Source organism: Lonchura striata, chromosome 4, assembly GCF_050655825.1.
Source record: "Lonchura striata isolate lonStrDom1 chromosome 4, ASM5065582v1, whole genome shotgun sequence".
In the NCBI taxonomy this organism is placed as follows: domain Eukaryota; kingdom Metazoa; phylum Chordata; class Aves; order Passeriformes; family Estrildidae; genus Lonchura; species Lonchura striata.
The window spans coordinates 62,187,289-62,214,876 of NC_140706.1; the positions used below are offsets into that span (position 1 = coordinate 62,187,289).

Genomic DNA, 27,588 nt, shown 5'->3' on the forward strand with positions numbered 1-27,588 from the left:
GGCTCCGGCATCACCAGCACCGCCGCCGAGCCCGCACCGGCCCGCTCCTCCTCCTCCTCGCCGGGGCAGCGCTGGGCTTCGCTCCTTTGTGCTTCGCCGCCCTCCCCGATTTCTTTAATTACTCTCACTGGCGCGCCGCTGCTGCCTTCTTCCCGGAGGCGGTGGGGGTCTGCGATTTGGCTGGTGCCCTCCGCAAAGCTGCAGCCACCGCTAAAGCATTGGATCCCTCAACGTACTGCGAGAGCCCGGTGTACAGCCCGGACCTGTGCCCCAACATGATCGCCGCACAGGCCAAGCTGGTCTACCAGCTCAACAAATACTACACGGAGCGCTGCCAGGCGCGCAAGGCGGCCATCGCCAAGACCATCCGGGAGGTGTGCAAGGTCGTGTCGGACGTGCTGAAGGAGGTGGAGGTGCAGGAGCCGCGCTTCATCAGCTCCCTAAGCGAGATCGACGCCCGCTACGAGGGGCTGGAGGTGATCTCGCCCACCGAGTTCGAGGTGGTGCTCTACCTCAACCAGATGGGCGTCTTCAACTTCGTGGACGACGGCTCCCTGCCGGGCTGCGCCGTGCTCAAGCTGAGCGACGGCCGCAAGCGCAGCATGTCCCTCTGGGTGGAGTTCATCACCGCCTCGGGCTACCTGTCCGCCCGCAAGATCCGCTCCCGCTTCCAGACGCTGGTGGCTCAGGCCGTGGATAAGTGCAGCTACAGGGACGTCGTGAAGATGATCGCGGACACGAGCGAGGTGAAGCTCCGCATCCGGGAGCGGTACGTGGTCCAGATCACGCCCGCCTTCAAGTGCACCGGGATCTGGCCGCGCAGCGCGGCGCAGTGGCCCATGCCCCACATCCCCTGGCCCGGCCCCAACCGGGTGGCAGAGGTGAAGGCGGAGGGCTTCAACCTGCTCTCCAAGGAGTGCTACTCGCTGACGGGCAAGCAGAGCTCGGCCGAGAGCGACGCGTGGGTGCTACAGTTCGGCGAGGCCGAGAACCGGCTGCTGATGGGCGGCTGCCGGAACAAGTGCCTGTCGGTGCTGAAGACGCTGCGCGACCGGCACCTGGAGCTGCCCGGGCAGCCCCTCAACAACTACCACATGAAGACGCTGCTGCTGTACGAGTGCGAGAAGCACCCGCGGGAGACCGACTGGGACGAGGCGTGCCTGGGCGACCGGCTGAACGGCATCCTCCTGCAGCTCATCTCCTGCCTGCAGTGCCGGCGCTGCCCCCACTACTTCCTGCCCAACCTAGACCTCTTTCAGGGCAAACCTCACTCGGCCCTGGAAAGCGCTGCCAAACAGACCTGGAGGCTAGCCAGAGAAATCCTCACCAATCCCAAAAGCCTCGACAAGCTATAGGGTTAACACGCCCGCGCACAAAAATTCGCCCTCCGTAAACAACAACAGCGCCCAAAAAAACTTTTTATTTAACGCGAACGACGACAGAAAGAGGCGGCGAAAGACACGCGCCCCCGCCACCCCCACAACCACCTGCAGTTCGGCCTTTAAAAACTTGCCGACGGTTTTCCCGGCATAAACTCCCACCGCCTTGCACAGAAGAAGGGAAGAGCGTCTCTCCTCCTGTCCTCCGATGTGAATTTTTAAAAGGTCACAAAAAGAAGCGAATCGGACTTTTGCAACTTCAAAACGAAACCCGAAAGGTACATTTTCCAATCCATGTATAGTCCTTTTCTTATGCCCTCTTGTTTGCCTGAATGTTGTCACCAAGTGAAAAAAATTATTTAACTATATGTACAAATCCCCCTTTAAAAAAGTTTTACTGTTAAATGTATTTCTGTGCCAAGGTCAGATTATGTGCCCCACAACTGACTTGTTGCAAATAGTAATAAAAATATTACTTAACTTTACATTGACTTTTTGTGAATGGTTCTTAAATTTAGGCAAATAGATTCTTTCTGAACCTCAGAAGGAATTTTTTTTTAAATAAACGAAACCACGAGATGTAAAGATAAACACAACACCAAGCCCAAGCCTTAGCTCAGCATATTGATTGATGCTTTTTAAACCTCCTTCTAGTTTCCATTAAAAAAAAAGTGTATCTAAGAAAAAAAATCATATATATTCTGTAGTTCAGCATGTGACAACATCTGCTGTATTTGTTGCTCTAAGGTCCTGTTCTAAATCTTGTAATATATGAAGCATTGCACAGCAGCTCGCCACAGTTTAGTGAGAATTACAGCATGCCTTTTCTTACCCTACAGTCGGGCTTTATTCCCTTTATTTTTTTTTTCCTTATGATATTCCTTGCTTCTATTTTTCCCCGGTAAATCTCGAGCGCTGCATTTTGTTTTAGAAATCCATCACTGTTTGCTTTCGCTTCCCAGAGCGAACGCGCTATCCATTTGACTTTGACACGAAGGAAGTATAGATCTACCCTGAATAATTAATGCGATTTAGAGCAACCGGTCGATACTTTTTTAAACAAACATTTGTTTTTGCCCAGATTTCTAAGTACAGCATAAAATCGCACCGCAGCATAGTCAGACGGGGAGATAAACGGAAACCCGTCAGGAAACCACCCGATCCTACACCGACACCCGGGCTCTCTCTGCCGATCTCCTCTATCCCAGCCCCCTCTCCCAAAGCAAAGCTCTGCCTGATTCCCCGTAGCTATTTCGCTTTAAGCTTGCTCGGGACGACTGAGAAATACGGGCAGGATTTTTATCGGGAACGCATTCCTATGATTTAAAATATTAGCGTTACCCGCTCGAGCTGCCCGAAAGATTGCAACGCCGGCTCGGAGCATTTCGAGCAAGTTTTTGTATCATGCGCCGGGGGGAGGTTAAAAAAAAAAAAAAATCTAGTTCTTGCCCCAAAGGACTATTTTCGTTTCCTTTTGGACAGTAGACGGAAAGAAATAACCATTCAAACTTGAGCTGCTTTTCCCTTTAAGTCTGAAAACGAAATCCTCGATGGCGGCAGCAGTCGGGGCGATGGAGCGGGGTGCGCGGGGCCACCCTGGCCGGCGGAGCGGGCACACCCCGGCCCCGGCCCCGCCGCTCCTCCAGCCCCGGCTGAGCTCCGCAAGTCTTTTGTGGAGCCATCTGAGCGCTTTCCACAGCGCTGATCCCTGATCACCTGGCAGAACGGGAATTAGCCCGCGGGGCTACCCTTTCCTTCCCAAAACAGCCCGGAGCCCACATATAAAACCCTGATCGTATCGCTGGCGATGCTATCGCTACCTAAGGCAGGTTTTCCTTCAGGAACTTGTCAGAATGTTTTCTTTTCGGTAGTTTAGACAAATATACAGGGAACTTAAATTTATCAAACAGATGAAGCCTCGTTAATTAAGCAGGTCTGCTGAGCTTACAGCAGATTATTTGTTGGGGCTTTTTTTTTTTTTTTCTCCAAGGGGCATTTTCTACAGCAGCTCTTCATCGCTATCAAGGTAAATTGACTCCAGCACAGGGTGGGGCAAGGAGGAGTTATTGCTTGAAAAGATGCTGTTTGTAAGATTACATCGTTTTTAAAATAAAATTATTCAGATCTGATTTTTAGCCCCCCCCCCAAATCCCTGAGACATTATAAAAGGTTTGGTTTTTTTTTAATTTTAAGACCTCCAGCTAAAGTAACATTGCAAGCAGAATGTAAGAGGTGTAGCCAGTATTTCATATAAACAGCCTTTCTTGTTTTAAGAACCCTTAAGAAAATCTCACAGACACAGAGTAAAAGATAGGGTCAAACAAAACCAGAATGCCTGCTCACAGTTAAGAAAACAACCTCTACCAAATACTGGGAAGCAGGAGAAAAGGAAGCTAACTATATGTTATATGTCAGTGTTCCCACAAAACATGTAACAGGAATGGTAAGAATTAGTAACTGTAGTCAAAGATCCTATGTGCTGAACATGAAAACCAAAAATCCAGAATAATGCAGATCTGTAAGACTTTTCTCATGCTGATACAATATAAAGCAGAGCATTTTAGATGGAAAATGCAATACAGGAACATATAAAACAAACTTTAATTTCACATTTATATTCTTTCCATCATTAAATGGGGGTTTTCAGTTAAATATAGGGGGGAATTAATGAAACATAATAGAAGGATATAAGCATATAAAAATTAAGCACTATCTCATATTTAAAATAATTTCCAATATATTTCAAAAATTCTTCAGGACCAAAAGAAAAGTTAAGTCTCATTTATGATATCACATAAAATCACAATTCTAGCTAATTGCTTATATTAAAATCTGGCTCTAACAATTTGAGAGCACTGCTTTTCAACACAAATTTTTTCCAGATAGGATTTGATAATCCCAGCTTTCAGACCCAGCTATGCCATTTTTAATACAGACAAGAACAAAATCAGTAAGAACAAAGAACTGAACCGGTGCTTAACACACAAGGTATTCTCTCTACAGACAAGCAGAAAAACACTACTTCTTCCAGCAGTACCCTTCCCAAAGAAATTATTACCCAGTCTAACATTAGGCAGGTATTTAAAAAAACAAGAACCATAACTATGCTTAAATAGTGAGAATATTTACCAGTTGTGTCCTACTTTTGAAACATTGCTGTAACACTGCAGAAAACATTCAAGTGCAATGGTATTACACTAATTGCACAATATTCCCTTTGAAATTGGAGTTTTACTGAAGGTTACTAATTTTAACCAGAAGACAAGTAATCAAGTAACTCAGAGGAAATAAAGTTTGTGGAAATTATCAAATCGGCTCAGAAACGTATTTTAAAAGGGCAATTATGTTTTATGCTCAGGCACAATAAATAATAATGGGCCAAGTAAAATGTGTTAGAGAGTAATATGACAGGAGGGCTGCAAACTTAGGAGTGTGGGAAGCTCAGTGCTGTTTTACACTAACATTTGCTAAAATCAGGAAAGTAAAATGAAGTATTAGGGCTAAAAGCCTTGCTGAACTTCCCTGCATTCAATACAGGCCTGGGATTCAAGATGTCTTTATTTCAGATGTGTCTCTTTGGAGCTTTATTCGCAGCAAGCTAATTAACATTCAAGTAGGGTTGAATTGTGGGAGGGGGAGAAAAAGAAGCAGGAAAGGAGGTGTCACCTATGTGAAATTCAGCAACATATATGGTCAGTGGCAAAGTTATTAAAGCAGCAACACTGTAGCCCAACAGAGGTAAAGGAAGTCAAGTGAAGAATTAAAGGTCTTGGGTAATTTGTCATCATCTCTCAGACCTCAGGGTCAATGATCTCTTACCTTTGGGTCGATTTTCTTAAAACTAGGATCTTCTTCATCCACCTCAAAGTAGAGCTCAGAAACAGTGATGGAAAGGGTGCCTTTCACTACTACGGAGGGTGCCACAAGCTGAGCTGGTGTGCTGAGGGACACTGGACCTGCCAAAGCAGGAAAACACCAACAATGTTCAAACTGCAATGAATGCGAGTACAAATTATTCACTTTTCAGGCCAAGGATATTAAAATAAAGCAAAGAGCACAGCTATTCCTTAAAGAGCAAACCCCTTTTTATCCTGGAAAAGAACATATGTAACAGATTTGCAGTGTCTCTGTGCTGCCGAACACTGAGGCAGCTGCAATTGCAAACTGCTGCATACATTACACAGAGCTGGCTTTAGCATGGCAGTCTTCAGCTTTTACTCAGACACATCTTCTGTCCAAGAGTTGCACACCTTCTGTTACATGAAATACACAGAGTGGACACATGAAATCTTACTGCCTGATGTGTTCTTTAGTTGCTGAGAAGTTTTGATAGCATTTCACGACGATGAACACAGGAGTCAAGGCTCAAAGTTGTCTAACTGCAAAGTGTTCCCTTATGGATGCTGGAAATCTATGGTCAAGGTTACACAATGTTATAAAGCCTAAAGTGAAATGTTTTAAAGATGCTTTGGATTCCACATTAAATATTATTCAAGGATTCCATACAGTGTTAGTGTAGCTCGGGGACTGTGGGAGTAAACAGCTGGAGGGTTGGTTTCCAACTGAATGAATTTTTATTAGAATAATCACATCTCCACAGGGCTTATCACAGGGACAAATCAGACTACTACTGAAAACAATAGGTTCAGCATTATATAAACTAACACATACAGAATGAAAACAGGTTATGTTTGTCATCCAGCTGATTAAGAGGCAAGGAAATGAAGTTATATGGCTGCAGTATTATCTGACTTTTGTAAAACAGAGGAAGATACTAAAGTGAGATAGACAATTTTCTTATAATAAAGCATCTATAAATGAGGTACACACATTCAGGTAATCAACGTGAGAATAACTGACAAAAAATTCAGATGAATTGTCATTTCCATCGATTGTTAGAAGGGTGATGGTCCTTAATCTCGCATCAATCTCAATGTGTGCCACTAGGACAAAAGAAGAGATGCTCTGATGAGATCAGAGCAGCTTTGCCCTCTATTCCCAATGTACAAATACATTGTGTCTGCAGATGGGCATGAGATAGCTGCGGAACTGCCATGATTTCCCAAAGCTCACCCCCACAAATGGACGAAATAAGAAGCTCTGTGTTCTTTTGCTGTCTCCCTTTGCCCTCTGTACATTAGCATGTAATCCAGAGGAGAAATAACATTTTTTCAATCACTCACAGACATTCAATTACAGGGCAAGCAGACAGATGCAGAAGCTGGGGCAATCCAGGTCCTGTAGAAGACCCCTGACAATTTCCACTTCATTTCTAACCCACACTACCTTATTAGTGAGGATTACTTCTTAATCCTATTGCCATTGTCAAGATTATATAATTAAACTCCCCTTTCACCTCTATTACAGTATGAATGTATTACTCAAACCAATGAATGAATAATAGAAAGAAACATGAAGAAAGCTGTTGAGAAGGATGCTCATGGTAGAAAGGGAAAAATAAAAGATTCATATGAAGAAATGCCTTTGTATCATTCTTCCATTACTTTATTTTACTTTACTCTTCCTATGCAGGTTTTCTTTTTCCTTATGCTGCATTTTTAACTTTGCTCTTTTGCCTTAAAAAAAAAAAAAAAGAAAGAAAGAAAGAATGGAATGCAGTTCAGGGATAAGCAAAATGCCAGTAAATAATTACTTCCAGCATTTTCAGTGAATTATCATATGCATGATCCATATCAATGTAAGAGTGTACTACCCGCTTCTCAGGGAACCAGAATTATCCAATAAATGCTATTTTTCTCTAAATTAAGTGTACGTGGAATACCAGATGAAAAGAAAAAGAACACAAAGAAGTTTGCAGTTTCCCTGTAAAACCCATGTTCCTCAAATAGCAATTGAGACACTTTATACAACTCGCAGTCTCTGAACCACTACTTACTTTGGGTTTACATTTTGAATTGTACAGAAATGGACCCACTCCACTGAGATTGCAACAACAGCAAAGGTTAAATGTGATTATGTAAAATTAATTAAATTGAATTATTTGAAGTACTATTTCTTCAGAAAAAAAAATCTAATGAGACCATGGTCTGTGGAGAAAGAACTTCAGTGGGGGAATGTCAAGGGGTTTAAATTAGTTAAATGCAGCGAGTGTACAAATCCTTTACATGCAAGTAAATAACCAGTATGTACAATTTTACAGACTTAGGAAAAAAATTAAAGGTCTCCAAAGCCTTAAATTACATGACAGTTTCCCTAATTGTCCCACTAAGTCTCATGATTTGAGTGGAATGAGGTCAGGAAAACAAAAGAAGCCCTTTTCAAGGTAGAGCTATTTTCTGTAAGGAATGTTTTCTGGAATAGGTATCTACTGCAGAAACAAAAAGGCAGAGAAAGAAAATGCACAACTCTTCTCAAATAAACCTTCAGTATCTGAGGTGAACAGAAAATTATCTTAATGACCCAGTTATGGGAAGTGTGTTAATTATCAGTGTGTATCCCAAACCATGATTCACTGGAGAGATGGGGAGATCAGAACTTCAACAGTGAAGAAGCTGAGGAGAAAATGAGATCAGTGACATTACCTGTCAAGTTCTCCACTTCTCTTTCCTCCATGAATGACATGATATCGTCATCACCTTCCAAGAGAATCTCGCTGTCTGAGTTCTGGTTTCCTAAAACTTGACTCTTGATGGACTGCTTTCCTTTGACAAGTATATCCTCATCAGGAGCTGAAATGAGACATGGTGCTGTCTGTCAGGTCTCAGTGACATAGGAGTGTAATTTTATTTTTTAAATTTAAGTTCAGGAAGAAAACTGCCTAGAATTACCTGTGAGAAGTACCTGTCTTAATCCTCTAATGTTAGGACACACATCTAGTCTTAATCCTATTAAGCCTGCTCAGAATTATCCAGTGCTCTCTGCAGCGTTCAACGCTATTTCAAGTGTTTATGGCAGAGGGGAAACGGATACAGCAGACTCCCTTTCCCTGCAGCCTTCCTTGGGAAGTCAAGCTGAAGGAGGGTCCTGGCTACCCGATGTGTCACCCTGACCCCCAGACCCACGCTCCAACCAAGGACACGAGACCGCCGCCGCGACAGCACCGAGCACAGCCCTGGGAACAGGAAGCGCAGGACGGGGCCGGGAGCGGCGGGACCCGCCCGGGGCAGCGCAACAGGCGGCCCCGGCCCCGGGGCTGCTCCCGCCGGGAAAACCCCGGGAGCGGGACAAGGCGGAGGGGCGCTGGAGCTGCCGCCCCGCATCCCTCCCGCTCTCGTCAGCGGCAAGCAGAGTTCGTGAGGCTGAAAAGCCCCCACCCCTCCATGCCAGGGGGTGAGGCTGCCAGTCTGCCCCGGGATGGCGGCTGGAGGCGGAGAACAGCCTGCACCTGCTTCCAAGGGGCACAACCATCCGTGATACCTCGGCCTCCCACGGGGCACTTCTGGGCTCACGTCGGGATTTTCGGGGTTAAAGGGAGGTGGCCAAGCATGCTTGGAGCCCTGTTCCGCGCCGCAGACGGTCACCGAGCCGGTAAATGTGTCCCCGCCGTGGCCGCGCAGCGACATTCCCGCCCCGCACGGCCCCGGCAGCGCTCCCACCAACCCCGGACACTGCCGAATCTGTGTCGTGTAAATCACCGGCTCAAAGACCCACAGAAAAAGGAAAAAAAATTAAAATGGGAGTTTAAAAAAAGTAGAAAAAGGGGAAGGGAAAGAAAGAGATAATTACTCCCTCTACACCTAAGTTCTGCGGTGGTAATGCCAAAACACAGCAGTGTATGTGTCCGGGGTATTTTTTTTGTTTGTTTGTTTGGATTTTTTCTTAATTGAAAATGAAAATACTGTTTTTTTTTAAAAATACACTGAGGGTACCCACGGCACAGCCGTGTTTGAAAAACATTCACCAAACACATCAGGACCAACTAACTTCAACACACTGGTGACTGCTCGCTCTGATTGCTGCCACACTTGATTTGAAGTTTCACGGGCTCCCTCTAAAAATATGCTAATCTGCAAACATTTACAGAAGGCAGCGACTCCCCTGTGGCAATACATGAAGTTTAAATTGTGTAAGTAAATATACGCAGGTAAATTGCAAACAATAAAAACTTTTCAGTTCAGCGAAAAAGTAAAAATGAAGTTCACTCTGCAGAAATTTAAAAAAAAAAAAAAAAAAAGGACCAGAACCCAAACTATAAAAACCTCCATCACAACAACAACAAACACCAAATAACCAAATAATGGTTTTGGTTTAGGCCTTGACCTTACAAAAAACTCCCAAACAATCACAACAACAAAAAGCAAACACAAACCTCCACCTCAAACCAACCAACCAGAAACAAATAAAAGGAAATGTAACTTGCCATGCAAAACAAAATGCAATTTATACTTGCTCCTTTTGCCCTGGCAATAGTTGTCACTTGTAAGAAAGCCTTAAAAAAAAAACCTGCAAAGCTTTAACTGCATTGTACAAACAGAAATTTTACTTTCTTGCAAAATATGCTCATGTAAATAATGATAACTCAGATTCTGGAGTTGTTCAATGTGAGCTGAAAAACCTTCTTGTCATGGAAAATATGCAGCTGATATTTAGGAAGGTTTTCCTGTAATTAACTCCCCCTTGAGGATTTTCAGTTAGCAGCAGTAAAATTACCATCAGTGTACTAACACACACCACATGCACTCTTAGTCACTGCCCTACCAGCACTCTCTTGAAGATCAAAAAAAGTAAAATAGAACAAAACCACTTCAAGATGAAGTCCAAGATAATAAATTATTTTCTTTCTTTTCCTTTTTGGTCTTTTTTTTTTTCTTTTAATGCAGGCAAAATATATTTGTTGTTTCAAAAACCTAGTCTGCACTGTATGTACCTGCCATTTTTTGCTTCCTCTACTAGAATCTGTGTTATACTGAAAATGCTGATTTCAAACTAACTGTCTACCTATTCTTATTTAAGATTTAACTCCGAGCCAAGATCGGATTAATACTTTATACTTAGTACAACTTGTCTAAAATGTGACTATGTCCTTCAGTCTTTAAGTAAAAATAAAATCTACAGCAGCTTCCAAACCAAAGATGACTGGATAATAGAAATATTGCCCTATCTTTTGCAATTACTTGGATTTTAATTCTTTCCCCAACTACTGATATTCCGCTGATTCAAAACCATACATCTTATGCATGTGCCTTTTTCAACAGGAGATCTTAAACCCTGAATGATTTCAGTCCATTTGTGTAAACTTTTTGTCATCTCTTTGCAGATGATGTTAGCTATCAATATTTCCTGACATGCATGAAACGTGTGTTAAACACAGCTTAAACACAGGCACAGGAAGATGCCTGTCTACACACCTGCAGACAGCAGCTAGTGAAAGGCAATGCTACTGGAAGGCAGTGAGACATCATACTCTGAACCACAATCTGCTTTTTCTGTACTGATGTAAATAAAGCAAATCTGTCTTTTCTGTACTGGTGTGCATAAAGCAATCTGCAATCAACACCCTCATGCTAACATGTGTAGCTGCACAGAACAGAATATATTCCACATGGATTCACCTATTCTTCTGTAGATAAATGTACTGGAGTAGGAAGGCCATGGTCTAGTTCTCTTTATATATTTACTGATTAGACAGATGTATGATGGAGCATGACATCACATGACAAACTCCAATACCACATAAGCACAGAGTTATATTACACTGGATTTCATATTTCAGGTCACAAACCCTGTTCTGCCTTCTCTAACCACTCTGCCAGGCCTGCCTATGTTGGTGTGACCAGACCCTCTGGCTCCAGCCCTGAAGCTCTAAGCACAAGCTCCCACACACCTTTCCAAGATCAAGATCTCCAGGCATGGCCTATGTATTGCTCTAAACACAACAGTCTTCTAGCACACAACTTTTTTTTTTTCTTTTTTTTTTCTTTTTTTTTTCTTTTTTTTTTTTTTTTTAACTGGTAATTATACCAGGAAAAGCAACTGAATGAAAAGGCATTAAAAAAAACCCTTATTATGTATCTTTTTTTGGTTGTTTTTTTTTTTTTTTTTTTTTACAAAAGGCTCCCAGAAGCATTCCTCTACTCTCCCTACCTCTTTAAAAACATAACAGTAAAAAAAACCTAATCATTTTCAGAGCAAGTTTTTAAAATATTATCTTTCTAGCTGAGGCAAAGCAAACTAACCAGTCGACTACAATACTTGAGATGATCACCTGCTGGTCCCTTGCAGCCACAAAGCCCTGAACTCTACCTGTTGCCTCAATGGAAATGCTACAGACTGTTTTAATTCTTCATCCTTATATTTTTAACAAACATCAATTAAAAACCCCAATAAATCACTTGCTAAAAATCTTGATAAAGTATTTACTAGCTGCTAAAAATTTCCTCGCAAATATTGCATTTTGGGGTCCATTTTAAAATAGCAACAGGTTTACTCTTTTTTTTTTCCTCCACATTTATACAATTTTGGTTCTATTTCTATACAGTAAGGTGAAAGGAAGAATAGAGAAGAGTTAACTCTTTCCATCCCAAACTTTCTACCACAGCACCTTCACCTTTCTTTCCATTCCCCACAATACACCATTAGACTGACTTTTATAAATAGCTAGTTGGAAGGATCCTTTTTTTTTTTCCCTTTTCCCTTTGAAAAATTACCTAAAGCCTTTTTTTCTCAAGCAAGTTAATGTGAACTTGGAAATGGCAATTAAATTGTCAGAATTAAAAAATTTGTTTTTAACTAGAAGGTAGCCAGAAGTATAGTCATGGGGCTGGTATTGATTGTCTGAACAGAGAACATTAGTCTTCAGGTATTTATTCTGCCACCTCTGCACCAGAGGTTCTCCTTCAAATCAAATCAATCCTTGGAAAAGATTGGTTCTTGCTCCTAAGACACATAACTAGGCTGCAACAGAGCTGATTGTTGTTGTCCTCTCTAGGTTTTACTGAACAATATCTAGGCTTCCAATTGTTTCTGAATCATTTTCACAGTTGCAAAATGTGATGATTCCTACACTGTGAGTTCTCTGGGGTGGAGAATACATCTAGTTGTATTTGTAAGACACCAAGCAGTTGATACTGTGTATGTTCTAATGAAAGTGAGCTAAAATCCATGTTATCAAGCATGGTTACTGCTTGTACTGTTCCATTATTTATGCACTATTTTTCCCCTGCCTCCCTTTTGGCAAAATCCCTTATGTCCACTTTCAGATTTTGGTCTGTGATGTTTTGAAAAAAACTTAAATAGGCAATAGGGAACCTTTTATACATTATCTAAAAAATGTTTTTGCTTCAGATGCATGTAAAATTAATTGAAATTTAATAATTAACGAAAAATTATTGATATGAAATCATAACATACTGGAGCAAATACTCTGCAAATACTAGGGATATCTACATCATGAAAGCCTGGTTCCAAAAAATCTGAGAACAATTGGAATTTCTGAGATTAAACTGGTTAATATTAGAAGTTTACAAACACAATTCAGAAAGAAACTTATTAAATGGCCACTCCAGTTGATCTTTTTAATAACTGTACCTTCTAAAATTCAAGAAAAATACCCAAACTAAAAACAACAAACCAAGAAAGCCAAATACAAAATGAAACAGTAAAAATCCTAACTACCTTTACACTCCTATACATTGTATACTGTTTCCAGTTCAATTTAAATATGTACTTCAGTCATAGATTTTACACCTTGTCAGTGGAAGTCCTTGGAAAAAGACAGTTGTATGTGTACACCCACTCAGGCAGATAAAAACTATCTATAATTTCTGAAATCATATTAAATCATGATTTAGGGTAATCTAAAATACCCACTGGATAGATAAAGAAACAGAAGGACAACAGAAAACAAAGACAGTATGAAAATTAAGACTAAAACAACACCAGGAAATTAAACAAAATAGAAGGCTGTTAAGGATGTCAAAATCTAAATAGAAAGGCATACAGAAAACAATTATGTCTATTTAAATTACCAAAGTTAGTTACCAGCTGTGCTTATTAGCTACTTCTGAAATAGGGGTAATTTTATTCATTCTTCCTTTGTATTGACAAAAACTGTTGTCCTATCATTTACGAATTGATTATAAACCACAGCCCTTGAATCATAGCATGGATTAGTGAAATTATCACATTAGTACGAAATACGAATAATTGTATTACTGTGTCTTTACTTGTGGAAGAATTAGTTACCCATTTTTAAATGGTTGCTCTAAATATTTTTCAGTAAACATAAAGATATTTTTAAAATTTTGATAAACAGCATAAAGATTAAATATGAAAATACAACTAGAATACATCAAACTTTGACAAGATCTATTTAAATTAAGGTACACATAATATTAAAACTCCATGTTCATCCATAGAGTTTTCAACAGATAAAACCCTAGTGCCCTAAAGTCCATGGTATAGGAACAACACATCATATCAAGAACAGCAATCCCCAAAGCAAAAAGTGGATTAATTAATTCTACATCTTGTTCTTCTTTCTATAGTCAAAGATGTAGATGTACCAAGATGTACAAACATTGCTTTCAGATCACTTTATTGACTATTCTCTGTATGGTCATTTATTTCAGACGACTGATGTCACATTTGGCATTATATCAGCTGACATATTGTAGACATTTTCTCCCAGAAATGGCTCTTTAAGGCTGAGTGCAAGAGGTTAAGATGCCTGACAGAACCCAACTTTATGACAGTGATGTTCTTCTACAGTTATACAACACTCTTAACAGTCTAAAATTAATAAACTGCATCCCCCCCCCCTCCCCCAATTTGTATGGGCATATGTATGCATGTATGTATTCAGTAATTCACAAGCTAAAAAATAAACAAAAAACCAAAAAAACTAAATTCAAATTATTTGCCCCATGACTTGTGCCTTCAAGGTGAAGGATACTCAGCTTTAATTATAAGCAAGTTATTTTTAAGTACATGACTTTTCTACCTTATCAGTGTACCCTCCTTAGATAGCAAAGACTTAAAATTTTGTACTAAACCCCAAATTTACTGGCTTTGGGTGTGGTTTTATTTGTTTGTTTATATTTTGATTTACTATAGAATTCTCAAAGTATTGTATTAGTTTGGTAAATACTTTCCCCTCTAGAATGGATATAGCATCTTACATCAGATTGATCCTAAGTTATGAATGAGGAGTAACAACTGTAAAAAAAGTAATCTCCTTTTTTTAAAATCACTAGGTAGAAATTATTATTACTATTTTGCTGCTTGAGCAATACTTCTCATGTCAGCATTTGCTACTCTTTATTTCATATAAAATTCTTGCAGAAAAGCTTGAGGACTTAAGCAAAGGTACAGTTTAGCTTGCAGAAGTGTTATTTCTCTTTCAACATATCTGTAACAATAAGCAGATACGCGCTAACTGAAATAACCGGTGTAGATTTTGAACAGGAAAAATTCTTCTGAAGTTACTAAAGTATAAGTATGTAATTTACACAGAAGTCTGTCCAGGGATTAATGGCAAAATTGCATCCACTTTCCTTCTGCCTGGTGAGGACTGTAATTGTTCTATGCAAAGTATGCACCACCCAGCCCAGCTGAGATGGCAAGAAGGAGCTCAGCAAACACCAGTGCTGCTGCTGTGAAGGAACGGCCAGGTTATCTCTGTATGGAAAACACGCCCAAAAGGCAATGCCAAAACTGGGACCATTTACTAGCATCCTACAAGGACAAAGGTCCAGCCTCTCCCACCATGTATTGTAATGTGCTGCTGGTGGCAAGGAGGCAGATTTTACACTGACCATGCTCTCCAGCTGCCCTGAGTGTCGCTTCAGGATGTGTCGATCCAAGGGGGTTACGCACAAATCGTCGCCGGCGCCGCAAGTCATCTTCCCAGTAGTCGAGGCGCCAGAACTCACGAGGACGACTACAATGAAACAGAGGAGCCACATATGTTAGCAATTATCAACCAGCATGGTAGCGCTGAATTTCTGCATAAAGCTCTCCTTGTTTGCGCTGCTTTTGCCTTTTTTTTTTTCTAACCTCCCCCCCCCCCTTTCTGCAATCTTTTACTTAGGTATGTCCTTGAAAATAACAATATCACCTTCCAGTCTAAGGAACTCCTTTCCCTTTTTTCTTGGAAGGTGAAATGAGCACTAAATACATCATTTTGAAATGAATTGCTGACAGTGTGATCAGTTTCCCCACACTCTAGTGGCATGTGCTCCGATTTCAGCCTCATTTCAGCCTCAGCAGGGCACCTTTCTCAGTGACTGCATTTATAAACCAGAATAGGGAAAAGGCTATTATAAATATGGTATAGCATTACCTATATTAATCAAAGTCTGTCCCCCTTCATTTTTCTTCCTAATTTGTGCTTTTTTGCACAAGGTCAGTAAATCATGACATGAATTCTTGGTCCAGAAAGTGTTAACTTTAATGAATACCTCAGTTACATGGTTATGTATGTGATAATAAAATATTACTCTGTTTAGATGTGCAGGAATTTAATTAAAATAATCTCTTAAAATATTCATTACATTTAGCCCCTGAGGCTTAGAACAACATGAAAAAATGCATTTCTTTTCCATTTACTGTTTTTAAATAAACCATTCCAGGAGAGCGAAACAGCAATCTATTTTCAAGCAAATCAGATTGCATTTCTGGTTTATGTAGTTGTGTTTTTACATTTAATTAAAAACTACATGTTATGATGTGTAATAGTTGCTACCTAGAAAGCATACTTTTAAAAAATTACATCTAGAAAAGGTTATATCAAATTCATTATTTTCCATTTTATGCTCCAAATATACATAGATCTTTTTAATACCGCCATATATAGATAAGTGCCAGTTACTATCTGTTTAGATGATCATGAATGAATGTCACTGTAAAACAGTATTTTAGCCCAGAGAATGTACAGAAAATGCCAATTTCAGGTATGGCAAATAACCAAACAGAAAATACTTGAGGCACAGAATAGCCATGATATCCTGAAAACGTATACGCTCAGACTAAAAAACACGGACTTTGCTTACAGAGCCAGTATTAAAACAACAGATGAAAATGCAGACATATATATTCAATTTCTGATCTGGGAGCTAATAGAAAGTATACCTATCAACACTGACAAATGAATAGGCACAACTAATTTACAGATCACAATGTTAAAAACACTTGTTATTTAGATTTGTAGTTCTGAGGATTAAAGCCAGAAATTAGTTTTATTTAAGGTAAATTAAGGTTTCAAACAAATGTAGTTACAAAAGCCAGAATGATTTGTATAACACTACTCTGAAACATGATTTGTAGATATTAAAAACTCAGACTGAAAATAATTTTATCAAAATGAAGACTGTCTTTTCAGTCTTCATTAAAATTCTATGCTTATTTCTAACACCAAGGAAAAGGCAGTGCTAGTCTTCATCCTCCTAATTGCTTCATTTCAGAAAAATACTGAAGTATTGGAATCAAATTCCCCAGTATCCTATTTTCACACTTGTCTGTATTACAGTCATGCTAAAATTGAGCTGCTCTGATTATTAGACCAAATGATTTTGGAATAATTAACCAAAGAAAAACTACAATATACAGGAAGATATGGGTTTATTCAAAGGTCTATTAATAACTTAAAATTCTCCATTAGTGATTATAGAAAAAAAAGCAGAACACAGCTGGCTATGTGCATGCCTTTGATAGTCGTAGAGCATGGATAGGCACTTCATCATTCTGCCTTCCTACATTTATCTGTTAAAATTATTATCAAATATCAGCCAGGATGCAGTCGTGAATCACAGCCTGCTCCTCGTCTTCAGGGGAATGATACAATGAGGGTCTATTCACCAGGGTGGCAATAGGCACGAGTAATTAGTTCCCTGGACTGGGATCTCCTACAAAGCTTATTTCAGTTGGCAACACAAACATATGACAATGAAAAACTAATGGAAGCCAGTAAAATTTGTTAACCTTTTCTGCCATCAATCCTTCTAGTGTTCTGGGCTACAGTATTATGCAAAGATGGTAAATTATTAATTTGTCATTCATCTACCTCGCCACAGTTTTGATAGAATTAAGTGATGCCATTCTTCTGGATAACAATTATAGCACATTACAAAACTATGCTAAAATGATTATGAAAATAGGTAATAATGATCAGGCATGAAATATTATCCTCAAACATAATATATCTTTAGTCCTTTGCTTTTATTTTCAGTTCTGAATATGAAATTTACATAGGATTCTATTTCCTTCAGTGTTGCACTGATTATTCGCACACAACTACATAACCACTATTAGACTATGTATTTCAGTATTTGTAAGCATTGGCAACCACTGCATTATGAGAGGGGAAAAAAATATCTATTCTTTGCACATAGAAAAACATCCAACAAATCTCTGCAAAGCTAAAAATGAACACCTGTGTTGACTAATTGTTACAAGTGAGCCATTTTTGAGGGCAGCTACTGGGAAAAAAAATGCATTTTTGAACCAATATACACCAGTTCATATTAGAACCAATACAAACCAGTACACCACACAGCTACTCCACCACACTGCCTTACAAGTAAGAGCAATTAACCACTGGAGTCACGTCCCCAAAAGGCAATGCTTTGTACCTCTGCAACCAGGGGGAGACAGACAGAAATACTGCTGTGATTTGGGCAGAACTGACTGCTGGCAGACTGAAGGACTGTGAAGATCTTGGGGATATATAGGGAACATTTGACAACAGGTGTCCCTGGCCCTGCAGTAAAGGCTGCCATATGGACTAAAGGTGCTATATGGCCTGGATCGATGAACCTAAGTACTCAGTCTAAATGCAAGAGCAACATCACTCAAGGTATCAGGGATTTATGAATTATAAATCATATGATTTGCATGGATTTGTCAGGGCTCTCCCCAACATGATACACAGTAATTAGTGGTTCCTTAGTAACAATATTGATTGAATCAAAAAAAAAGCTTTTATATTAAGTGTTTTATTCAAATAGCATAACCATTATATTGCTTTATTTTTCCAACAGTTTCCCAGATTACCATGCTAGGTACTCAGAATTGAGAGAATATCTTCCTCTCATTCCCATGCACCTAACTTCATTGTTAAAATTGTACAGAGATGAGATCAAATTTTAAATGACCAATATAACCTCTTCCCTCAGGATTTTGTGTCATGAAAAAAATAAGTCACTTCACTGTGGGCAGTGAGGAAAAGTCTAAATGCTCATTTATCTCCACTATCAGAACAAGAAACCTGTATTTCCTACCAGTTTCAAATATTAGGACAATTGGAGACAAAACATACCAACTGCCATACTAGTCTTATTATGGTGTCATAGCAAAGGTATTTTAGGCATGGAAACTACCTATTAGTAGTTTAGCTCACACCCTTATAGATTTAAATTGAATACAAGCCATACCAGAGAACAAGGAAAGAATAATGCAATTGCTGAAGAATTACTTCTTGTAATGTCTTACTGACTGTGTATTTCAAGATACTCTGCCATCCCAGAAAAGAAACAGTCAACACACCAGTTGGGTTGTAAAGGGTAAGGAAGAGGAAAGAAAATGCAAACCTACGAAAACAAGGAAATCTAGAAGGCAGTTCCATGATTTCTCCATCATAAACTACATGTCTAGTCCAACTTCTGGTTATAATTTATTACACACTTTGGTTGCTCATCAAATGCAGAATATCAGGTGCTCCTTCTAAATTACACAAAAAAGCAATCAAAGAACACAGACAGCAGTGCGGGAGCAGCAACACAGCAGTGCTCAAATTTAAAGGAAAAATAAGCCAGATTATTTTAACACTGTTCAGGAACTCTTCTTTGTCTATATCTAGATAATTCTTGCTTCCATGTAAAATGTTTCAAGAACTCAAACCAGATATCTTCTGCAACAGACAGAAACAGTTTTCTCAAAAAAGCCAAAAACCAAAGCCAAACCTACAAAAACCCCAAAAATAAGCATTTGCATTTGAATCACAGAATCATAGAACTGTTTGGGTTGGAAGGGATCCTAAGGATCATCCAGTTCCAAACTCCCTGCCGTAAGGAGGGACACCTTCCACTAGGTCAGGTTGCTCAGGGCTCCATCCAACCTGGCTTCAACCACTTGCTTGGATGGGGCATTCACAACTTCCTTGGGCAACCTGTACCAGTGCCTCACCACCCTCACAGTGAAGATTTTCCTGTCAATATCTAATCTATACCTGCCCTCTAAGTGTGAAGCCATGTACCCTTGTCCTGTCACTCCATGTTCTTGCAGAAAGTCCCCCTTCATCTTCCTGGTAGCCTCTTTAGGTAGTGGAATGTGCTGTAAGGTCTCCCTGGAGCCTTCTCTTCTCCAGGCTGAACAGCCCCAACTCTCTCAGCCCTTCTTCGTAGGAGAGGTGCTCCAGCCCTCTGATCATCTTCATGGCACCCTGGACTCATTCCAACCAGGTCCATGTTGAGGATCCCAGAGCTGGATGCAGCACTGAAGTGGGGCTCTCACTAGAGCAGAGCAGAGGGGCAGAATGGCCTCCCTTCCCTGCTGCCCACGGTGCTTTGGATGCAGCCCAGGACATGTTGAGCTCTCTGGGCTGTGAGTGTACATTGACAGGTCACATTCAGCCTCCTACCCACCAGCACCTCCAAGTCCTTTTGGGCAGGGCTGCCCTCAATCTGTTCATTTCTCAGCATTGATTTCATAGTCAATTTGAAGATAAAAGTGATGAAGTTCTGGAAAATACTGCAGAACCTTTGGTGGAGTACCTCCACAAGACTGCAGGGCATCTTGTAATGTAAGAGGCTGCCTGATCTTGCAAATTGAAATCAATTGCATTTTCATTGCATTCAGCTGGTTGTCCAGAATATTAACTAAAATCTCTCATAATAGTAAAATGCAAAGTATATTCCACTGTGATCTAAAGAACCATGCTACACCAGACCACACAATGAGCATACTACTAGCCACATGTCAAGAAACATTTATCTAAAAAATATTTTGTACATATCTAGATATATTACTGACCTGTAACATAATCGAAAATATATAACACACTTTGGAAAATAAAACATTGACCTTGATGATGGTAAAGCAAACACTGATGATGTTAACAGGTAAGCTCTCAGCTGCACTATCAAGTTTCACATTTCATGCAAGATCCCATGCACAAGTGTTTGCCACATGGCAAATCAGAGTACTGATGGAGTAGGGAAAATGAATTTTTCTGTAAATCAGGTTCCTGATCAGATTCACTTTGTCCATATTACCAAAGCAAACAGGAAAATATTTCATTAGTGTAAAGTAGAAGTTGCAGCTAAAATATTACTCAGTCAGCTATACTCTGTGTGTATTTCATAGCACTTTACTGACATCTACTTCAGGACATTAAAGATTAATTAAATCCTCATAAGTGCATTGAGATCTTAGGAAATGCTGCCTACATTACCTATACTTTCTTCAATGGCACAACCTGTTGCAGTTCAACTCTCTCTCCCTCTCTCATCTGCATTCACACAAGCATTTGTGTGGCCAATCTAAACCAAATCACAGTAACCAGCTGGGATTACTAGATTTCATTGTTTTTATTCCATTTTGTATCAGTTCACCCTGCAGCCTTCACCAGCAACTATGTGACTAAAAATAAGGGAAAGAGATGTGCAGGTGAGAGAAAGGAAGGAAAGGATAAGGAAGAATAGAAAAAAGATATAGCATGTAATCATACTCTAATATTAACAGAGTCACTGCCTTTTCACGTTATCTTCATTTGCCCCAAACACTGACATTCATACTCCATAGTTTCAGTATACAGACTTCCACATATGGAAAAAACTGGGAATCCTTAAGGAAAAAACGTTCATGTGCAGGCAGGCTTGTAACCTCTGCCACAGTTACTGCTGTAGTAACAGGAACTGGTCATAACAAAGGCCCAAGGCCACCGAGTACAATTTCTTTGGCATAATATCAATTATGTGAAACACTAATGTAATCTGTTAAATCATTATAGACTATTTACTTCTAACCCTCCTCCAAGCAAACACTTAGCTTTGTCTGTAAAGGATTTTCAATTTTTTTTTCCCCCAAAAGGACCTTTGCCTTTATCTGAGCTTCAATTTTATCAAAAGGTGTGTTTGTGGAGAGGGGTTTCCTGGGTTTGCTGAAGAGAGAATAGTGTCGTTTCTCTTTGAGTCTTTCAGAAGAAAGATGTGAAAAGCAGACTATGAACTTCAGGCACAGCATGTGCATGGACTTAGCACAGAACTCAGAGGACTCAGCACAGTTGTAGAGGACCTTTGTACAGTTTCAACCTCAGGTGCTTTCAGTGTAGAGAAGAAGGGAACGTCAGCAAGGGAAGTCTGTCTTAACACGTTTCATGCTATTTCCCCATATAAACATGACAATACAAACAGCACAGAACTGTAATTCACACATTTTCCATTTTTAAAACTACTAGAAGTGCTGTTACTATGCTTCTATACAGTAAATAGGAGATTATCTCTTTGTCTCACTCATTAGGCAGCTCAGATATTTGCCCAGGACTCCCGATTTCTGTGTTTTTATGGAATTGTACCAAAAATCCATTCCCAACTAACTAGCATGCAAACAAAACCAGAACAACAATGCCTATTTCATATATCACAGAGACTCTTTTCTGCACTGACAAGCTTTGAATTTCTCATTTAAAAAGCAATCCAGAAAAAATGTTTACTATAAATGTTTCAGTCTCCCTTTATGCATTATAAAGTAACATGTCAGGGAAGACAAGCCCACCTTTAAGGTGTTGCTGTCCCAGATCATGGTGCTATTAACCTCTATTTTAAAAACAGTTCTGTTTATGTATGAGTTTATGTAGGCTCTTCTTTGATCTTTATTAACCCCTTGGTAGCTGCCACAGTCACAGCTTTTTGGAGCATTCTTTGAAGTGCTGGCATTCCAGTGCACACTGATACTTCAAAGAGGCTTCACTTAAGTACATGGTACAGTTCTAATCATGTATTCTGTAAGCACTATCTTATCTTAGGCTGATCTTATTATGATCAGTCTAAAATAAAGCTGCATTTCCAAAGACCCCACCATGAGACACAGTTCAATCTTTCTGTCAAGATTAATTATAAATTAACTGAAATGAAAACTACTCCACTTTTCTACCAGAGGTTAACATGAAAACTTTCTTTTGGCTTGCAACAAAATTAATTCAGACATGATTTAGACATGGAAGAATGAAAGTATAGCAAATTTGCAGTGGGATGCTTTGGCTTAGTTGCTCATAAATCTTTGCAAATCTCACATATCCTACACTCGACTGCAGTCAACAACATTTGTTTTGCAAAGTAACTACAGCTCATACAGACCCTATAAACTCCTATTCATACTGCAAATTACTATCATTCCCGCAATATACAAAAAATAGGTACACTACATCTTGCTGGAGGCTTTTTGTCTGATAATGAGGAATTTTAATCTGCAGTACTTGGTCACCCCTTCCTTGCCAAAATGAGCAATGTGTTATAAAAATGTTGAAGGATACAATACAACAAAGGAGCCAGGTCAATCGTAACCTCCTTAGCCATTCCTGTTGGTTCTGATGCTTTCATCTTAAGCACATGCATAGGAAGTTCCTATTTATTTTCCCACTAATTGCAGCAACAGCAGGTTTTCTGTGAGGAGTATTTAATTGAAAAATTGAAATATTATTATTAAGATTAATTCCTCCCAGTAGCTAGGAATTTGACATTATCATCTTTCAGCATTTGTGGATATAATATACATCAACTTTTAACCAAAACAAGAAAATCTGGTAGTTCTGTGATTTTGTTTCTACATTGTTCTGACCCCAAAAGTATTGAACACAGGAACTACAGTAAAGCTTTTCCCAAAACTCTTAGATTTGACCTGCCGCAAACATTTCATCTCTTCTAGAAGAAACAGGATGAAATCACACTCCCATATATCTACACTTTAAGGGTTGTGGCTAACCTGTATCTTTTTTTTTATAGCTTTCTTAACAGCTGGATACTTTTCATGCTTCCATAAAAATGTAATGGGGTATCCCTCCGATTCAATAAATACTTTTTTGCTCTATATTCTTCTATGGTAAGTTTTTTCTTTCCTCTTTTTTATATATTTTTTCAGAGTCCTCTGCCAGAAAGGTCTAAAGTAACTGGATGGTTTTATTTAATTTTTTGATGGGGTTTTTTTTTTTTTTTGTGGGATTTTTTTTTTTTGGCGGTGATTTTTTTTTTGCTTTTGTTTGTTTGGTTTGGTTTTGTTTGGGATTTTTGAAGTTAAAATTACTACCTATTAACCAAATTAACTCAGCAATTCAACAACTACAATAGAGAGGAACAACAGAGATGCCTGTGACTTAGGCTCAACTTAACATTGAATAAGAAAAAGACAAACCTCCCTGAGGTCTCTAAATGCCTAAATATCAAATATACATTAATTTTATATTTTTATTGTGGATAGAATTTGAGTGTTTCTGGGGGCACAAGGAAATTCCCCCTTCAACCTCTGGCTTAATAATGAACGAATTTGAACATCCTTGTATCTCTGCTTGAAATTATGGAAGGGAGAGAAGGCAACACTCTAAGCTCCACAGAACATTTAGCTACTGTTAAATAGCATCTTGGGAAAGGAATTCTCAATTCAGATTGCAGGTTAGGATACTGAAGCCTTAGAGACACCCAACTTCAGTATCATCTGCAGCTCTTCTACTCTCTGATACAATTAAAAACAAAGCTTTAAAAAAAGATCCCAATCAAAATCAAATAAAATCAAGTGTGATTTGATTTAAAGGTTAACATTTCTGTCTGTGATTCAATTTAGGATTTAAAATCTGAGGATAGCAAAATGTGGGAAATTACTTCCTTGTGTGATGATTGCAGGAACACATGTAGGAGGGAGTTGCAGTAACTGCAAACATAGTACTGAGCTCTGAGACAGGAAACAATAAGCACAAGGCAGCAAGAACCACTGAGAAGCACATGGAGCAAGCCTCCCGTTTCCATACTAGCCCAGCACCCTTAGGAAACAGCAACAGGACTCAACTCCCTTTAAAAAGGCTTAACTTATCAAATACATTTCTCCCTTGAAAGCCTTGCAAACTATCTCTTTAAAAAAACCCCACAGCACTGAATTATGATGAAGCACCATTTCCTAGACCACACAGAGAATTCTGTATTTACAGAAGATTAAATAAAGGGAATAGTAGCCTGCAAACACACCTTCTCTTCTGTTACATGTGATCAACAGAGCAAGAGATGAAAGATTGGCAATTCAGAGGCGCTGCAGAGGGGGGCAAGTTCAAAACTGTTACTTGACATGGTCCTATGAAAACTCTGAAAGCTACTGAACTGCCTCCTGAGATCCACTGATGCCCCAAGGGTCAGGAAGGTTCTGAAGCCCGCACAATATTTACAAAGCAGAAGTGGGGAAGCCATCCTTATCGATGTTGCAAAACCTACCAAAGGACTACTGTAGTAAAGAATGAGCAATGTTAAAAGTGCTAAACCACCCAAGGTTCCTTTGATAGAGTAATCCAAGGGCTTAGCCCAGGATAAAACCTTGTACATTGACACATCAGAAACCGCTGAGAAGATGCAACCTCTTTTCCACCCGCGTGCCAAGAGAGAAATGTAGCAACAGAAAACTTGGTAACAAACACTCCAACTGATCAATACAAGACATATCTTAATAATCTTTCCTCCACATTCTTTCTCCTCAAGACTAATACTAAATGTTAAATCCAACATTATAAAACAGCATTGATAAAAGGACTGGAAAATAAAAGCTGAAGAAGCAACAAACCAGGAAATGTTTCCTCTTTCATTTCAGTGATTTAAGCATGAGCATAACACCCATAACTTCATTCCCCTCCACATTAGCATCCATAGAGACACACATTTAAAATAATGAAATTTCTTCTCCAGGGCAGTTATTACCTCTCTTGACAAGGCTCCCAGCTTCTCTCTCTTCATCTAGCTACTCCTTTATTTGTTTTTAAGACAAGTTCACTAAAAAAAACCCAACCAAACAACAACACACACACACCAACCAAAACATTAAGAAAACCAACATACCTCTTCATTGACACAACTTTTTCAATACTAAGCTGTTCTTCTCAACACAGCAATCCCATCACAGAGGGGAATGAAATGGAAAAAAACACTGTCACGCCCAATGGGAAACAACTCAGCACCACCAAGAAACCCCCCATCAAGACGAGAACCAGGGGCTCTGGAGTAACTCACATGGTTCTGCAGGCAAACCCCATCACTGCGGTGGTGCCATCAACCACTCTAAGGGCTCCTCGTCCCTGAGAAGGGGGACATGAACACAGCCAGAGGATAGAAAGAGCACAGGAATGTCTGTACCCCTTCTCACCAAAGGTCTAACCTGAAATTCTGTATCCCAAAATGTCAGTGGTGACTTAAGGAAGAGCAAGATCGATCTAATCATGTACAACTTCTCCCCAAGCACTCAGCCAGTTTCTAACTATTTTCAGCTCAGGGGATTTCCTGAGTCTAATGTGGTTTGTCTATTTATACTCCTTCTTCCTCCTAATGCATTTCTCTTCCAAGTACTCATCCACAGCGACTTCAAATAAATCCAAGTATCAGTGCCCTCAATCCCCAAGCTTGGGAAGAATTACTGCAGTGAAAAACAACAAGGTGGAACTGTACACATTTCTGGGAATGTTCTAACGTGTCCCTTCAGCACTCTGGTAAAGAGTTCTCCAGAAATATTCATTTTTGGACTACAGAATTCCACCTGTTTGTTTATAAACCAAGTATCTGAGAGTGTAGTATGTGATACTGATAATGTTCACAAAAAACTATAGCTGGGACACTGAAAAGAGAAATCCTTTAAGTATTAAAGAAACTCCTAAAAAAAACTATAAACTTACTATTTAAAATGTGGAATGCAAATGTGAGAACAGAACAGCTCTCTGTAATAACCATACAATTCACAATATTTTTTGCTGGGGATGTTAATTCTTGTTTTATGTAAATTCTTCAGAGAAGATTATTTAAGACCACACCACTCTTAAATTATGGTGCAGATACTTATAAGCATAATTTAAGTGCACTGCACCACAATGCATATTTTCTTCCTTGAACATAATCTCCCTCCTGCATATATAAACTGTATCTGTAATTACCTCTAGTCACACCTTTCTCCATTATTCAGCTTTAGAAATAACCATGCATTGATTGTCCCTGCTAAACTAATCTAACTTATTTTTTAATAGTCAATGATAAAAAAATGAAAGGACTCAAACATTTTGATACAATCTGTAACACGACTTTTTCAAGAAACCTTGTTTACTAAGTATAACACAGAAAACACACATAAAGAGAAGTCATGGTAACAGACTTGAAAAGCATCGGTTTTTTGCAATTAGCTTCTCTCCTGACAGAAGAGTCAATTCAGACTGGCACTCAAAATCAAGAAAAGACTGTTTCATTTCATCATTGAAAATTGAATGTTTTCACTTTCCTTTTTGAAATAAAAAGCCTATATAGTTTCTAAGAGATTTCAAGGATAAGATAAAATGAAATATTTTCTATTGCTGTAAAAACACTAATGTTTTCATGATCAGAGGTCTAGAAAGAATAAAAAACATTAATTTACACACAAACCAGCTCAGGCTTTTTTACGCGACTTACTAATTTTAATTTGGACTGTCTCAAGTACAGAATATACACACAGCTATTTGTATTGGAGTTTGCAACTAAAAATTGAAGATACAGTAATGCAAACAATGGCAAAAGGATTCAAATAAAACCTGATCTTCTGCTACAACTTCTCAAGGTCACAGGATTAATTTTCAGTATCATGCACCATAAAAATTTACTTTGTTGTACCAGTCACTAAGAGGGATAGTGAATATGGTTTTCACAAACGGGATGGCTTTCATCTAGACTTTCACCTCTTTATAGGGAATAACTTTCCTTAACTTTGGAAATGAAATACATGTGTGAAGCTATATGGGCAAACAGCAAATCACAGCAATACCTATGGATTATTTACCAAACCATATGATAGAAGTAACCAATCTTTGAGACTAATCGCTGCAAGATAGTATTTTCCCCAAAAATTTCCCATAAGGGAAGGGGCAGTGAGGGGAACAGAGACAGACTTGCAATTATCTCAAAGATTATATAGCACAATGGAAAGGATTTGGAGGAGAAATATTAATTTCTCTTTACTATATTTTAATAATTGGTAATAAAATTTGTCAAGTCAAAGTCAGCTATGTTAAGAGAACCTCAGTTCAGATCATTTTTCACATAGAAGCTATTGT

At 39.3% G+C, this 27,588-nt stretch overlaps 2 protein-coding genes across 7 annotated transcripts in view; one reads left to right on the forward strand and one right to left on the reverse strand.

The window, feature by feature from the left end:
* The window catches only part of LRBA (LPS responsive beige-like anchor protein), a 392,984-nt gene that overhangs the window by 159,631 nt on the left and 205,765 nt on the right, over positions 1 to 27,588 (reverse strand). For all 6 annotated transcript variants that reach the window (XM_085579290.1, XM_085579288.1, XM_085579289.1 and 3 more), the window contains 3 exons: positions 15,095 to 15,219; positions 7,922 to 8,068; positions 5,199 to 5,335 (listed from right to left, as the gene is read on the reverse strand). In XM_085579290.1, the coding sequence (XP_085435416.1) occupies positions 5,199 to 5,335; positions 7,922 to 8,068; positions 15,095 to 15,219 (409 nt within the window). The remainder of the gene's footprint in view (positions 1 to 5,198; positions 5,336 to 7,921; positions 8,069 to 15,094; positions 15,220 to 27,588) is intronic.
* MAB21L2 (mab-21 like 2) lies at positions 211 to 3,517 on the forward strand. The gene has a single exon (XM_021541478.4). It carries the CDS (start codon positions 276 to 278, stop codon positions 1,353 to 1,355), a length of 1,080 nt encoding a protein of 359 aa, XP_021397153.1. The 5' UTR covers positions 211 to 275; the 3' UTR covers positions 1,356 to 3,517.